Source organism: Macrosteles quadrilineatus, unplaced genomic scaffold (assembly GCF_028750875.1).
Source record: "Macrosteles quadrilineatus isolate MER2022 unplaced genomic scaffold, UCM_ALF_1.0 Scaffold_8__2_contigs__length_117827958, whole genome shotgun sequence".
In the NCBI taxonomy this organism is placed as follows: domain Eukaryota; kingdom Metazoa; phylum Arthropoda; class Insecta; order Hemiptera; family Cicadellidae; genus Macrosteles; species Macrosteles quadrilineatus.
In genome coordinates, this window is record NW_026542601.1 from 56,777,209 (window position 1) to 56,794,262 (window position 17,054).

A 17,054-nucleotide genomic window follows, 5' to 3' on the forward strand; every position below is an offset into this window, starting at 1 on the left:
CATGCATTGCCTTTACAGCTTATAACAATACGTTTACTTTATAAATAATATTACAAAGAAAATTATACTTTATTTGTGACACAATACAGTAACATTTTAAGTTTCGATATTTGTTTTGAAATTATAACAAGTTGTTACTTTTAGAAAGCCCCATTATATTGCAAATCTTTAAGTCTGATCTTTAAGTAATAAAAAATGTATGCCTACCTTAAGTAATTTAATTGAACCAGACAGCTTTACTAAGTTGTCATTTACATTTGAAGGTTCATTAATTGACAAAAAATGATTTCAATAAATAAGTTGTCGTATAGAGTATTGTTTAAAGCATAGGCTATATAACACATTTCATGGATATTCTTATACGATGCAAATTTTAAATATTAATATTCTAAATTAGTACCCATATATCTATATTCATATATCATATATTCATAGTAGCTAATATTTTGAACATGTGTAACTACAGTATGTGCCAAAAAGCCAACTGGAACCACATCAATCATTATATTTTATTCATTTTCGGCACTGTTTATTTTGGCACGTAATGTATTTATATTTGAATAAAAGTTCCTAAGGTGTATGGCATGCTTCCGTACAACAAAATTTTAGTATTATAAAATGGCTTTGTAAAAGAGAACATAAGACAAATCTTCAGTATTAAAAATGGCTTTGTGAACATCATACAATTTTATTGGGAAAGTGAACAGAGTGATATTTTCCCTCGGATTCCCTGTCCCACCTAATCCGTCTAAAGAAACCTATTCACACGAACATGAGAGCTTTTGCCAAGAAATCCATTGTTAGGAAACTCCATTTCAAATACGACATTGAAAGTAAAACATCCTAATATGAAATACATTTAGACATTTAGTTACGTATTTCTTACAAACGTTATAAGATTTTTAAAATTTAATGAAATGTATTATGTATTAGCGAATTTCCCTATAGGGAAGTAGCTATTACCGTAGGTCTCATGGTAAGACTTAGGCCCGGGACCGATTTACTTTTTCATTTTGATGTCCCCAGAGGCCAAAAACACCATTCGTTCAAATTTTTATATATGTATATATATATATATATATATAGATTATATATATATATGTGTCCGTGAACACGATAACTTGAGTAATTTTTATCCGATTTTGATGAAATTTGGTTTGAAGGTGTAAGGCGGGATAAACTTGAATGAGTTCGCGATCCAGCATGATCGGACCATGGGAACAGGGTTTTATGGGGGGTTTTATGGGGGGTTTTATGGGGTAAAAATTGGTTTTTCTCACTTTTGACCCTCAAAACACAAAATTTCCCAATTTTTCTCTAAACATTCTTAAAGAGCTTAAAAAAAACAAACAATTCAGTATATCAAAGTGTTTTTGTACGGTTATTGGTTACGGAGAAAACTAAAAAAATGGTAAATTTAAAATTCCCATGTTATTCTTAAGGAGAATATTGTAAAATGTTGTAGTTTGCTTATTTATGGATATATTTTGATCAAACTTGGCAAATTTATTTATTTTATAGTAAGCTATCAATATTTTACTAAAAACCCACTTTATTAGTTTCCTTGTAGCAGCAAACCTAGGTACTCGTTAAACCTAATGTTATTTAAATAGATCAATTGAAAATCAATTCAGCCAAATGGAAATTCGCTTAGACGGCAGGTTTGCTGCGGCGGGGGTATTAGTTTTATATCTTATAATTTTACTTGTCAAATATTTTTCTTGTATTTCTCTTATATTTGTATGAAGCTTACGAAGCTTACAAGTGTAGTTAAGTAATTGTATAGTGATTTATAAGCCGAATATGAATTTTCCTATATGAGGGTAAAACTGGATTACAGATTGATGATTTTACCTATTCAATTTTATCGCATATGTATTAATATTTTAATATTTCACAGTCCTTCGACTTTGAAATATCTTTTTCATCGTAAAAGTGGAAATGTTATATAGGTAATAGTTATATTAGAAAAATCTATGTTTTTACCCTTATATCTACAGTATATGATAATAGTATCATTCAATCCTAATCTCTCTGTTAGCATGTGGATATAGTATCTCATACATTAGGCAACGTGATCAATTACTAGCACGATTAATTACCAAGCAACACACACCATCTCCCCCAGGATATGGCCAAAATCTCTAGGTATTAATTAATTAATGAGTCCCTTGTATCGTAATAATTATCAAGCATTGTTATACTGGCTCGCACTAAGAAAACAGCAAGGGAAGAGAAATACTCAACTATCTAAATATTATATTATAATAGAATATTCTATTTTTGTGTAGTTCATGCTGTCAAAACTATACACGGTAATCGTAGATCTCTGGTGCTTATAATTTTTCTTTTTCGATTATTGATATATAAGGACCACTGAGTGACAATTTATTTGTTACAAATAAATCTTTTGTAAAATTTGTTTAGGTTTTTAAATTGTTATTTCTCAAATCATGTACAGTATACTGAAATACATGTTTCCTCAAGCATTTATAAATGTAATTACGAATCGTATTGACTGTATTTTTGTTACCATGCAAAGTACAAAGATATTGGAAGGATTTGCAGTCATTCAGTAAGCAATAAAGCAAATAGAATATTACAAAAACTAATGTAATTTTTTTTAAATTTGTAAATATTTAATTGTTTCCTTGGTGTTGGCACAAGCTTAATTTTTACTTGAAGATTTATACAGGAGAAGCATTTAATCGCTTTAAGGGAAAGTGGTCCAAATCCATGTGTGTTGTGGATGTTTTGGTAATTGGACCCATCCCTCCCGCACCCAATAATACAATAACCACTAGGCTAGCGATACACCCAAAATTTGGATTTCTTATTAAAAAAAAAAAAAAAAAAAAAAAAAAAACAATAGTTATTTGTGTAACTAGTGTGCGAAGTGGCTACGCACGAGCCGCAAGCGAGTGTGGAAAGTTTCTCAATGTTACAAATATTTTTCCTACAGTTACAACGAAGCATATAATTAATTATTATTTTTTTAAACACCAAACAACACGTTTTAGGTTAGGTTAAATCCAAGCATAGAATAAAATGGGAAACACTCTGCACCAGCTGACCGTATAGTAAAGAGAGTTGCCAACATAATTTCAAGCGTACACGTATTACGTTCCTAATAAAAGCACACTGTTTTGTGTTGTTTGGTTGAAATACTGGAGTGCGGTGCGGCATAAAAAACATTATGCGACAAAAGTAAAAAGAGCGCGGCAAAAGTAAGTAAATGCAGCAATTAACTACTCTTTTTGCGATTATCTGTACAAGAAACCCCGGTTTGTTAGGTAACTGTAAAAAAAATAATTACCTTATTGAGTTTGGTTTGCCTAGAATCCCCACTTTACCCGACCTTATTACAGTTAGCCACTAAAACACTTTGATAAATCAACTCCTACCTATTGACCTTTTGGTTGGTCTGCAAGGGACGGTTGGGTTGTTCTCAAAGCAGGTTATACTGTCAAACAAACTATTACAACTTCACTTGATTGCTGCATTTGATGTTCGTGTACTAAACCAAAGTACATTTTAGACATAAATTGTTTACCAAACCAAAAAAATACAAATCACAACCAGTCCCTCTAATATTTAGCAGTGGCAATATCGATGACAACGATTTTATAAGTAACAATAATCATTTTTGAATTCATGGTCAATCGTATTGGAAAATGCTGGAATAAATAGTTTTAACGGTAGAGATATCTTATTAGCCAATACAACAGAATGGAAATAATTCATTCCGGTATTTTTTCTTTGTGATGGCATTAGTAATGTTATTCTTAGGTTGTCAGATACTCATCACTAAAATAAATTAATCACAATTTACTAAAAAATGCGGGGGTATATTTCAAGTTTACATCAAAACTCATCTTCAGCCTCTGGTTGTTACACATCCTTTTTTATGTAGATGTCACAGTTAATTTATTATTGTTTTCCAATTTTAATTTTGTTCTCAACCTCTTCTCGAATTAAAGGTATAAACATGGGGCTGATTGTAGCACTAGGTTGGGATATGGTCCTTTTATCAACCGCCATGCAAGCAGCTTCTTTAAGATTTCTTAATTTACAGTCTGCTTCCTGGTAGATCATAGTCGATTCAGTCCATTGTATTCTATGTTCTTCAGACAAGACATGTTCACTTAGTTTGGAATAATTCTCCAAATGATTACTTATGCTCTTCTGGTGTTCTTTTAGTCTCTTCTCCATAGGTCGTGATGTTTGCCCGTAATAACTTCTTCCACATTCACAGGGTATTTTATAAACTATATTTTTTGTGTCTTGATCTTTGTTCTTGGGCTTCACTCTGGTCAGAAAACTTCTCAATGTAGGTCCAGAAGAGAATACTGTTCTTATATTAAACTTTTCGTTCAATCTTCTTATTTTTTCAGACTTACCCTTGACATACGGTATAGATATGGTACAATTAGGTCTTTCTTCATTTCTACTTAAGTTATTTCTATTTAACAGATTTTTTTAGATGCTAAAAAGTATTTCACATTTTTAAAGCAACTAGACAACAATATACGAGTGTTGGTTACAATAATGAAGCATATGGTAACGGTTACTATTAGTCGCGTCACAGTAGAACTGAATAAGCTAAATAACAGCCTTTAACGATTACTTTTTAGTGGGTTAGCTTGCTACCACAACCTGAATAGAACCCCAGCATTAACGTGGACAAGAAAGCTCGTTTTGTCCTTTGTAATTACAGTAGCTAAATTTATTCAACTAAGGGATTTCAAATAGTTTGGTTAATAGAACATAGATGATTCAAATGTTATAAGTTTAGTGTGCTAGTAGTTATAGTCATTTTGTATTACCTAACTAGCATACATCAGGCAATAACTGAATCCAACGTTGTTAGATACACTACATACTGTTGAACAGCATGTTGTTAATCTTCCACAAGTGCGGATCGGGCTGATCACGGGGTAGAGCACGGGGCTTTGAGCATGGGGTTTCCAGGATCAAATCCCACCAATCACCAATGTATTTTATCCATGTGATAATGCCTCGAGGTTTGGGCTAGAACCTAGTGTAGTAAGTTGTGCAGGTGGGACATAAAAACCAAAAGAGGTAGCTGAGCTGTTAACACTCTTGGCCTGCTTACCTCAATTATTAGACAACTGAGATTTGAAAAATATTTTCACGTAAGTTTTTATTTACCATGTAAGAGTAAAAAAGCTGCATTAGTAATAGGCCTTTAGTCCTTTATTAGAAAACCCATATTCATTATTATAATATTCATTCATGAGTATGAGTTATTATTTATGAGTATGATTTAATTTTTTTTAATTTTCTTTGCTTTCACAAGCAACCCCACGAAGATATCCTACGCATATTTCAAATTTAAAAGTAAAATATAATTACATGGGGAGTATTGTATGGAGTTAGATTATACTTACAACGATAATCTGTTTTTTTACCATTATTCAAACCCGAGGACAACTGGGACTAGTTTCAAGCCCTTAAAATCTTATTATTTCATGATCGAAGTGGTGGTTTTCTGATTATAGGCGAGCACTACAACCGCTCAGCTACGCAGCTAAATTATAGACACCCAACTTAACCAAATTGTTGTACATAAACTCACACAATATATTGTATGTTTAGTATGCTTAGCAGTACACTCAATAATCAAAATGGTTAATTACCCATATTGATTCAATTGAATCCATAGTAAATTGGATGAAAAGAAAAATGTTGACTCGTTGTTACAAATGCATGTAACATCCCGTAATTCAAGTTACCATTTAGGTAACAACAATGTGATGAGGGTAAATTAATTACTCACGTCAAGGCTCAGGAGAAACCTCCATGCAGCCTTTTTGGTTAATTACCTTAATGTGAGGCTTAATCACTTGCAGGTGGTGGAACTCCAGAATCGTTATTGTTTTACACAACGTGGTTAGCAAATAGTATATAAATCGATGTGTTTAAAATTTTAACACTTTGTACTTCTGATTTACTAATCACTAAATCGGTTAACTTTGCAAGAACCTTCCAGTTGGGTAGTTAAATCCTTTTATAAAAATAGGCCTACGTTATCTAATCATTCGTGTTGTATTGTTTCTAATTGTAAAATGTTTAATGGGTTGCGTTTCACTTGAGTCTAAAGTAGCAGTTTACCCGTGTTTTGCAACGGGGTAGGACCCGTGTTAATCAAAATCAAGTGAATGGATTTTTACCAAATATACCTTTGATTTTGGAAACAATATTGCATAATCGTATATGTACTAGTCGGTTTTCTAAAGTTCATTAACAATATTGTAGTTTTCACAAGTGTTTTCAATTACTTTAACCTTAAACTCTAATTTGGAGAGTGATCCTTGAACATATTTTTATTTTATAAAGGATTGTAGCTTTGACTCATAGCTTAAAATATCACAAGTGTACAGATAATGCATCCAAACAACAATAAAAAAATACACACTCATAACATGTTTACGCCATCAATTTTTTATGTTTGATGCAAAACTGTCTTAACTAACTTGGCCAATATCACACCTAATGTTGATTACTCTAAGTGCAGAGTGGAGACGACGCTAGCGTGTGATAGTGTGGGTTAGGTTTAATACCCTTTATCCACCAAGACGCCTAGACCTGGCGTGACTAAAGTCTTGTTGATGCCATAAGATCGATCGGTCACTTTCCTTACCTTGTAGAGACGCGATTCTAGTGCAATTCATAATATTCCGCTATTAAACTTAAAATTGAATTGAATTGTTTTTCTAATGTTCTAAGTTCAAAGTTGTTTTCTAAATGTTGGGAAATAACTATGTGAAATGTATGTGGGGAAAAAAGAAATGTACAGGATTCTTGATTTCGTTCATTCAAATTTACAAGGTATTTCTTTGCGAATTTACTCTATAGGGAAGGAACTACAACTGTATGGTATGACCTAGGCCTGGGACCGATTTACTTTTTAATTTTCATGTCCCCGGAGATCAAAAAGTCTATTCGTATACATGCATCGTGTGAATGCATTTTATTTGAAGCGTTCCTCCTTTATGTAGATTTTATCCATCAATCTAAACTATTTTAATATTCTGATATTTATCAAATGGATCTACTAATCTTCACAAAACTTGTATTAATGTATTACTAGTCTTAAGTAAAAAAGAACATCCTCAATTGAACTCAACTTACCGGTTTTAGAGTTTTTACTATGAAGAACGTCTTTATCCCTGCCAGCCTCAACATTTCTTCCCTCTTCTCCCCGAGGGCTGGCTCTACTTCGAATTCCCCGTTTAGAAAACTTAACGTCTTCTCTGATATGTGAACCCTCCTGGAATGATAATTTCAATTAGGTACAACTTATCTGTAGAGTACGAGTATTTTTGTCTCTATATTTATTTTCTGAAACTTTACATGAAAAATACCCTATAGATACATATAGATATCAGGATAATTTGTTCACAAATTGAAACACGCAAACTGGATTTATGTGAAACTCTGTGAAATGAGAAATATGATTCAAAAAGAGAACTCTGTTAGAGGCGGGAACAGAGAATTTCAAGAGAGATAGCAAGATAAGATTGAGAGATTGTGTTTGAATAATAGAAACTAACTCGTAGTTTCTCTGTTTCTTTTCCTCTCAAAGTAAAATATGCTTTAGAGGATTTACTTTCGTGCTTGTGAGAAAATTCAACCTTGTGGAAAGGAAATTATACAGCAAATACTATGATAAAAATTTATGATCAATATAACCTTCATTAAATTTGTTTGATTGTATTATTAAGGTACGGTATTAAATGTAATTAGAGTTTTAAGGATATTTAAAATTTATCATTTTATCAATCAATTTATCGTTTATTTATCTATTTATTGTTTTTGGGATATAGTTAGATAATCAGTTTTTAAGTTTCACATGATTAAGGGATTTATTAGGTTATAATATTTTTTAGGATGAATGATCAGTATACATGATACTTATTCAATTAAAAGTCAATGAACCTTAACACCTGCAATAATAAAGTTCAGTAAGAGGGGTTTCATAAATAAGTAAGGGTTTAATAAAGACATTTGATCCATTGAGTAAATTTGTCTTTACACCACACCATGTTTAAGCTCACCAATTCACAAAACAGATATGCGTACCTTCTTATAAATCTGTTCCAAAAACGCTTCCACTTTGATTTGCTAGAGTTGCTCGTAAGAACGAACAGCCAAGGATGTAGGGGCCTAATTATTTATTTAGTTCGTGTTATTCTTGTGTCAATCATCTAGTCCTATTTGAAGTAGACAAATCACTCGCTCGATCGAGGTAAGAATAAGAAATATTTATTTCCATTGATCTTTATAAAAGAAATAGGACACGTCATTTGTTATAAATAATTACAAGGTGATTCAGTGTTTACAGTACAATATATTTAAATTTAAATAGCCACTTACATGAAAATAAAAGCTTTATTTAAATTTCACTTTTTAAAATATAATATTTATTTCACAGCTTAAATAATCATTAATCTTGTAAAAGGGATTTTTAACAATCCAGTCATACAGTTTATTTTTAAAAATATTGTAAGAAACTAATTTTGCTTCTTCATGCAGCTTATTAAAAAATTTATACAATTTAACTTATATGAATGTTCGGTTTTTGCCAATCTGGGCTGCAATATATCTATTTTATCCCTACCTCTTGTATAGTGGTTGTGTACGTCTTTTCTGAAAGAGAATTGATCTAAGTTTGACTTTGTATATATTAGAATTTGGAATATATAAAGATTTACTATGGTTGGTATCCTGAAATTAATGAAAAGAGGTTTACAGTGTGTAGCTGAGCATTCTCCAGCAATGCTTCGAACCGCCTTTTTTTGTGCCCTACAATGATGTGACTACAATATAACAATCAATAACCACTCTCGATACATACGATTATTGGCAAACGAAGATTTCAAGTACAAATAGCTCGTTTTCTTGACCCAATCTGATTTTTTGTTTAGTCTAGGATTTAAAAAAACCGCTTTAGCTCCGTAACCCATGGCGAAAAAGTACTACAAACCTGCCTTGTGGCTTTTGTTGTTTCGTAAGTGTGGGGATTAGTTAGGACTTCGCTAATGGAAAGCTGTGATAAGAATAACACTCACATTAATCAGACTCATGATTGAATCTACTACAGATGTTCTATCATGTGCAATAATCAATCTAAAGTATTTACCCTGGGAGTCCACTACTCTCCATCTTGTTGGCTAGCTCGACATCCTTGGAGTATACATCGAACTGCCACTGTCTCTGACCAAGCACGCCTGCCAGGACTGCCCCAGTGTGGATACCGACCCGCATGTCCACCGGGGAATTAGTCGTCTGCTGAACATACCTGGGCAGAGGAAAACGTAGTATAGATGATTATTGTATACAATAGGGTGGTTATACATCAACTACATTGTATAACTGGCTGGAGCATTATAGGGGGAGCTAAGCAGTTAAAGCTATAAGATGGTGGCTGCTCCAATTTGCGTGGCTTTTCAGCTGTTCTTGGTAATTAGGATATTAATAAATGGTTCTGACCAAATAATCAGATGTTCTTATTCAATAATGAAGCCCCACAAATCATCTAAGTCAATGTTCTTGCTTAAATTTTCTAAACTATTACATACCTCGTCTTGCAGTTCAAATAGTGTTTGAAGTCCACTACATATGTTTCGCCATGATATGGTGAATATATTATAAATATATATATATTATATGGTATTCTCAAGTGGTTACAGAAACATTTGATCCAATTTGGACTCGTCAACATGTTTCTTCAAATACAAAAATATTTACATTATGAATTCAAAATAAATGAACGAATAAAAAACATTTAAGCCTGTAGGCCTAAAACATAACTCTACCAACGGCACAACGACAGACTATGTTTGAACTGCAAGACGAATTATGTAATAGTTTAGTCTATGCTACGCAGTTGAGGATCTACAAAATGGAATTTAAATTTTTTATCTTAAAACGCAACTCTATGGGGCTTATTGTAATTATAATGATAGGGAGAGTATTAACAGTTATATTAGCTTTTAATATAGGTTTCCCTTTAAACTTCATAAAAACACGCGTCAAACAAAACTACTGGATTTATTTAATCACGTATACTTGCAATTATGTACAATTCATTCCAAACATTAATTGCTGGACATTTCATCGTCATCTTAAGTGTCTTGTGATGTTTTTCAAGTGCTGATAAAGCGTTATCGTTTTGATTGGAAATTTTTTGCATTTGCCCTTTCTTGCTTATATATTCTTTGGGTACGAACAGTTGGTTGGTAGTGGTAATGTTAGATTTTTATACCATTATACACTATTTCGTAGTTAATATAAATTATTATTACACGGCACATTGATGATATGAGAAATTACCATATAAGCCTATGTTAAGCCTACCAAATCTTTAACTTCCTAACAATGAAATTTAATTTAATATTCCATACAAAACAAAACATGTAAAACATCAATTGTTATCACCCTCTAACAATTTAGTTCTTTAAGAAGCCTTGAACTTACAAAGGATAATAGAAAGATATTCTAATTCCAATGCTGATAAAATTTTTCATAATATTCTCAAATCATTCTGATATGATTTTATACGGCAAGCTCATATACAGATAGGAATATTTCCATAGTCTTCAGGTACTATATTAAGGAATAACCATAAGTAAACAACATTTACAAAATAACGATAGATTATCCAATTCACAATCTCTTATTGCAATATTCAGACATGCATAGTATAGATTAATTCACCAAATATAGAATGACACCATGTAAAACCAGCGATATAAGGAATTGCACAAAACTGTACATGTTTGTTGTTTTAGAGTGCAGTGCGAGACAGTGTTCTACAGTGTAATGAGGCTAGAGTCCTTCTTTGAAGGCGTCCTAATCAGCAGAGGCTACATAGCTCCAGGGCTGCTTATGTAAGTGTTCTCTCTGTATTTTTACTCAATTTCACCCAAAGCTTCTGTAATATTATTGTTTGAAATAGTTTTTCAAACATCCAATATGAACATATTTCCATTGAAGTTGTGATTGTTTTATAAATAGTATAGATAAATACTCGTAGTATAATAATATCTAGGACAGGAGTACGGTCTATTATTTTATTTATGTGTTTTTAAATACTATTGGCCGTGTTAATATCTAACGTAGACATTTCGTCTCAATATCTGATAGTTCAGTGACTAAATGGCACCACAATCAAATGTAATAAAAGTGTAAAAAAGCTCAATTAACATAATTGGTAAACTAGTGATATTAGTAGTGTGATAAGTTTGTGACATGAGTTAGTGTATGTTTTAGACGCTGTGCTTTTAAGAAAACCCTTTTCCGTCTGAGTCTTTTTTGCACTCAAAAATAATATGGTAAAAATAATCTCGATGTTAACTTTGGTCTAGAATTACATAGGAAAAGATTTCGTACAATTAAAAAACATGATAATGTTAGGATAATTTTGATTAAATAAAGATTTTCAAATCTTATATAAAAAAATAAGTATCAAAAGAGTGTCAACGTGGAGTTGATTATTAGAATTGATGGTGACTCATTATAAGACAAAAAACATTGATAAGTATGGTGTTGAGTGGAAATGTGAAAATGTGGGCAACAGCCAAGAAACTGTTTATTGGTACCCAAACCCATTTATCTGGCGATTCAATCAGAATATCTTTAAATTTGAACGAATGTTGTTTACGTTTTTTTACCCTTAACGGAATGTTATTACTTTTTAGTGAATTTCCCATATAGGGAATAAGCTATTACCGTAGTACTCATGGTAAGACCTGGACCCGGGACCGATTTAATTTTTCATTTTGAGGTCCCTAGAGGCCAAAAACATCATCCGTTCAAATTCATATATATATTTTTGTATTATACATGTATGTCTCATTGATGTATACAATAACAATATATATAATAACCCGGGACCGATTTAATTTTTCATTTTGAGGTCCCTAGAGGCCAAAAACATCATCCGTTCAAATTCATATATATATTTTTGTATTATACATGTATGTCTCATTGATGTATACAATAACAATATATATATATATATATATATATGTCCGTTAGCGCGATAACTCGAGCAAAAATGATCCCATTTTGATGAAATTTGGTACGAACGTGTAAACCTACGTTTATTTGAACGAGTTCGCGATACAGCATAATCGGACCATGGAAACGGGGGTTTATGGGGGTTTTATGGGGTAAAAATGGGGTTTTCCCATTTTTTACCCTAAAAACAAAAAATGTTGCAATTTCTTTCTAAACTGTTTTGTAGAGCTTAAAAAAAAGAAATAATTTAGTATATTGAAGCGCTGTTGTATGCCTAACGGTCACGGAGAAAATTCAAAAATACTGTAATTTAAAATTCCCAAGTTATTTTATGGAGAAAATGAAAATTGTTGTAGTTTACTTGTTTATGGATATATATTGATAAAATTTATTTATTTCATCCTATACTATTGACGTATGGTCAAAAAACACTTTTTACCTTCCCCGTAGCAGCAAACCTAAGCACTCGTTAAATCTAATGTTATTTAAATAGGGAATAAATATGTCTTATTTATGGGAATATTTTAGTAAAAATGTAATCAGACAAGTTGAAATTCGCTTAGTCTGCAGGTTTGCTGCGGCGGGGGTATTAACAAAGATCTGGTGAAATAGTTAACGTGAATGTAAATTAGACAATTAATCTAAGTTACACTTAATGTATACAGCTGAAGAGCTCAACATGCACCAACATGATTTGTATGGCAAATAAGGTATTCAAATATTCTGATTGTCAATGTCGCTACGTTTTGAAGTAAACGAGACATTGTTAAGCGGTAAAGCATAAAAGGCTCTGACTGCAACCGGATCTTTGAATATCGTGTTTTATGTAAAGATTTCCAGAAAATCACCTACTTCACATTTGTCAATTAAAACCTACTTAGTTTAAGGGTATAAGTCATATAAAACCGTGTAATTAGTTATCCATTTAATATTTAAAACCATGTTAAACAATATTTTGACTAATGAAAAATTGTTTCGTAAGAACATTATTATTACGGTTAGTTTATTTATCAAATTGAAAATGCAATTAGATTTAGCGAGCCATAAAAATTATGATACATTTTCTTACATTGTTCGCTGATTTAATTCACCCTAGCAACAGTCGTCATTTATACACATATCATGAAACTAATTAGTGTTAAATGATTACACTCTATATATTTATGTTATTATAATTTAAGGATAATAAATTGAACTAACCAAATTAATAAAGAACACCATTGTTAAACTTAATTAAGTTTATATAGTTTTAAACATTTTCTGAATTAAAGCAATCAACAAAGACTACATGAACCATTACAGCATTATTACATCTTACAAAATTAGTTGTAAAAATTATAGGATTACTAGCTGACCCGGCGAACTTCGTATCGCCTAAGTTATAGGTTTCCCCTAAGACAGACCTATGGAAAGAAAGTACCGTTACGTTTAATTTTCAAGATGATCTCGTTCGCATCGCTCAATCACGTCCTGGTTGAAGTTCGTTCGCTACGCTCACTCACCTTTGGGTTGGAGCTCGTTTAATTGAAACAGCTGTTAAGATTTATTTATTCAATTTCTCATAAGGTTAACATGGGAAACTCCAGAGCCACTGGGGCGGAGCCCTTTTAAGAATTTCGAAACGGGAAATAGTTTACGTCCGATTCGCATACCTACAGAATTTACACACCAAATTTCATAACGATCGGTGAAGTCGTTCCGGAGGAGTTTGCAGACAAACACTGTGACACGAGAATTTTATATATTATATAATATAATATTATTTATATATTATTTATAATCAAGTGTATTACAATCTAAGTCTATATAACTACAGAGCAAGAAAGAAACAACATTTCAAAATTATTTTAAGTTTTAGGTTTGGTGAGGAATTTTATAAAAGCCCCTAAACTGTTTGAATTACATAAAATAGCATGAGCTGGAGTTATAAAATTGCAAATTTATGCCCTAAATATTATATAGCTAATGGATTTGAAAGTAATCTAGAAAGTATCGATGGAGTTATTATTGAATTGCCTTGGGGAGTCAATGCTAAGCATATACATTTTTTGGGTTTATGAAATGAATAATTCTAGTTTTACCTTTTGGTGGAAACTTTTACATAAATATTACATTATCAAATTAAAGATTCAGCTGTTTTATCCCCTAAAACTGTTGGTTGATTTGAGTCACCGACCGAACATTTCCGCAAAACAATACTACAACACAATATTTGTGTTACATAGTACTTATTCGTAGTAATAAATTAAAAAAGGGTTTAACGTACTAAACTTAAATTACACCTAACTGTAATTTACCCCATATTGTATGAACTGAGCATATTTAAAGGATGGTGAAACAAAAAAATTATATACAATCTCAATTCCAGCACACTCTATGTGACAAGGTTTTTTAATATATCCACATCATGTAGAAATATTCACGACACGTATACATGAGTTAAGACAAAAACTTTTTGGTTATACATGAGTGTGGTATAATCTGTTTACTACAATAATTTTATAAACGTTATATCCCTATTGTAAAACTTAGCATCACCACATTTATTAAAATGAGTCTTCTGCCACCACTCAGTAGTTACATTTGTAATCTTATTAAAGAAAACAAAGCTCAGGAAATTACACCGATGGCACCCGGAAATTAAGATTTCTGACTGTGCATGTTTCCCTATGTTTTACTACTGATGAAAAACTGAAGAGATCCTTCTTTCACTCCATTAAAATAGGTAGACTTTGACTATTATTTAAATAATTACCATTTAAATTCATAAGTTAGCACATAATGCAATAATTGTTAAATGACAGTAAATGAGTAAATTATAGTTTACGATGAAATTAACTAATTAAATGTTGTAATGGTTTGTTACGATTTACATCGGATGACTTAAGAATATTTGTGGAAAATTCAAATTTCATGATTATATTTAAATTTTAATGTGAACAACTTTCATTTACTCTAGGTTAACTTATTCAATAACAGGTGTTGTAATGATTTGAAACAGTATACTAAAGATGTTGGTGAGGGGTGCCATTAGAAGTGAGGCAGCAACAAGATTGGTAGGAAGCAATTCACTTCCCCTCTGACAACTAACATTATATCCTACAAATTGGACGCTGCTATTGGTCCATTCTGCTTTAAAACTGGTACTTGTTAGCTCTCATTGGTCAATCACTTTTGATTGACGTCCCGACAAGCTAGGTCTCGTAACGAACAAAGTGTTTTTTATTATTACTTTATGTGTAATTAATTACAACTTAACAAGTATTTCAACATACATATTTATGTTGTGAAAAGAATGCCTTGTCTAGAGTAAAGTTCTAGGAAAGCTAAATGGTATAATAAATTATTAAAATAAAATATGCATTACAAACGTGAAGCTTATGTCAAACTTTAATTGTTTGTGATTGTTAAGTAAATTATTTATCGCAACACGACAAAATAACATTTTTCGGGTCCAAAATAATATGTTAAAAACAGTCCCCTTAAATGTTTGCTAGGTTCTTAAAAACGTGCACGTTCGTGCACATTCATTTTTTTCGAAAGCGTTATTTTTTTTACTATTCAACAAAGAGATTAAATTTGTGGTTCAAAATTAACTAAAGTTGACTTTTACTTTTTATACAATGACAAACCACACTTATTAAGTTTGCTGGAGTGTTTTTTTTTTCTTATTAACATTAAATATAGGATGCTGTCATCTTCTTATATCACTATTTGACTATGAACCCAATCGTTGTTAATTCTAGATTAAAGTAAACTAGTGTACCTGTTGCTAGAATTCGAGCAATTGCGAATCATTACAGGCGTTTTTTTTTTAAACGAATAACAGTTATAATTTCCGATGACTTTATAAGAGCCGACTCAAAGATTATAGAAATACTCAAGATGTACACAACAGTTAGATATAATAAAATTTGTTTGTAAATATCTCATCTTTTTTCAAAAGCTGATGTAGTTTTTTAGTGTTTTCTACAAATTTTTCCCTCTCATGTCTATAATAATGATTATAGATAAAAAAAAAACATTATTTATATTTCTTCTGCTTGGTTGTGTTTTTTGACTTTCTTGTGTTTCCATTGTTTGCAAATCGGCTCTTTCAATGATTGCTCAAGAAATGTAGCACAGTGTTAATTCAGTTTTATTTTTAGTATAACAAATTGTCCAGGATTTCTCTCTTTTTCATTTTAATAATTACACCAACCCAAATATCGTCTACAGATGCAATACGCCGAAGAATATTGTCTACGCGCAACACGCCTACTACGTACAATCTCCAAGAAGTGGTAAAAAAGGCAGTAACCAACCCATACAATAATAGATATAAGTTAACTCCATAAGAAATAGTTTTAAGAGTTACTGTGATATCAGGATTTTCCACTGATTTGGTAATAGAACATTATATTGCAAAACATGATACGATGCAGAAGAAAATCTATTTTAAAAACTGAAAAAACCATTGCAAATACTTCATTTTGACAATTAAACATTAACAGCTGTTTCATTAAAAAGTAGTGTAAAATTATGCATATAATCGTAATGTAAACAAATCTGCTGAGGGAACTTAAAAGGCCTCTGGGGCAGAGCTCCAAGAAGATTTACCTCGTTTATCTTTTCATGGCTCATCTGCAGACCAAGACCTTTCTTTAGAGACCCCTGACAAGTTTCTACGGCCAGCCGTTCTCTCAAATTAGCTGTGAAAAAAATCCGGTTTTCCTCCATAAGAATAACATGGTATGAGAATTTAAAGGCCACTGGGGCAGATCCCCAAGGGAATTCACCATGTTTCTCTTTTGATGGCTCATCTACAGACCAAGACCTTTCTATAGACACCTCCACCGAGTTTCTACGCCCAGCCGTTCTCTCAAATTAGCTGTCACAAAGAAAACCAGTTTCAAATCAATATATAGATCGAAACCATCAAATTAATATTTCCCGATCTTACAGGTCTATTATGAAGTAAATAGGTTTTTCAACACTATTGGAAACCCACTTTAATGCCACCGGTA

General features: G+C 31.8%; 1 protein-coding gene across 1 annotated transcript in view; it reads right to left on the reverse strand.

The window, feature by feature from the left end:
* LOC129000902 (adenylate cyclase type 3) overlaps positions 1 to 17,054 on the reverse strand; it is a 99,625-nt gene that overhangs the window by 23,542 nt on the left and 59,029 nt on the right. The window contains exons 6-7 of the mRNA XM_054427980.1: positions 9,167 to 9,325; positions 7,156 to 7,294 (exon numbers count right to left, since the gene is read on the reverse strand). Coding sequence (XP_054283955.1) covers positions 7,156 to 7,294; positions 9,167 to 9,325 — 298 coding nt within the window. The remainder of the gene's footprint in view (positions 1 to 7,155; positions 7,295 to 9,166; positions 9,326 to 17,054) is intronic.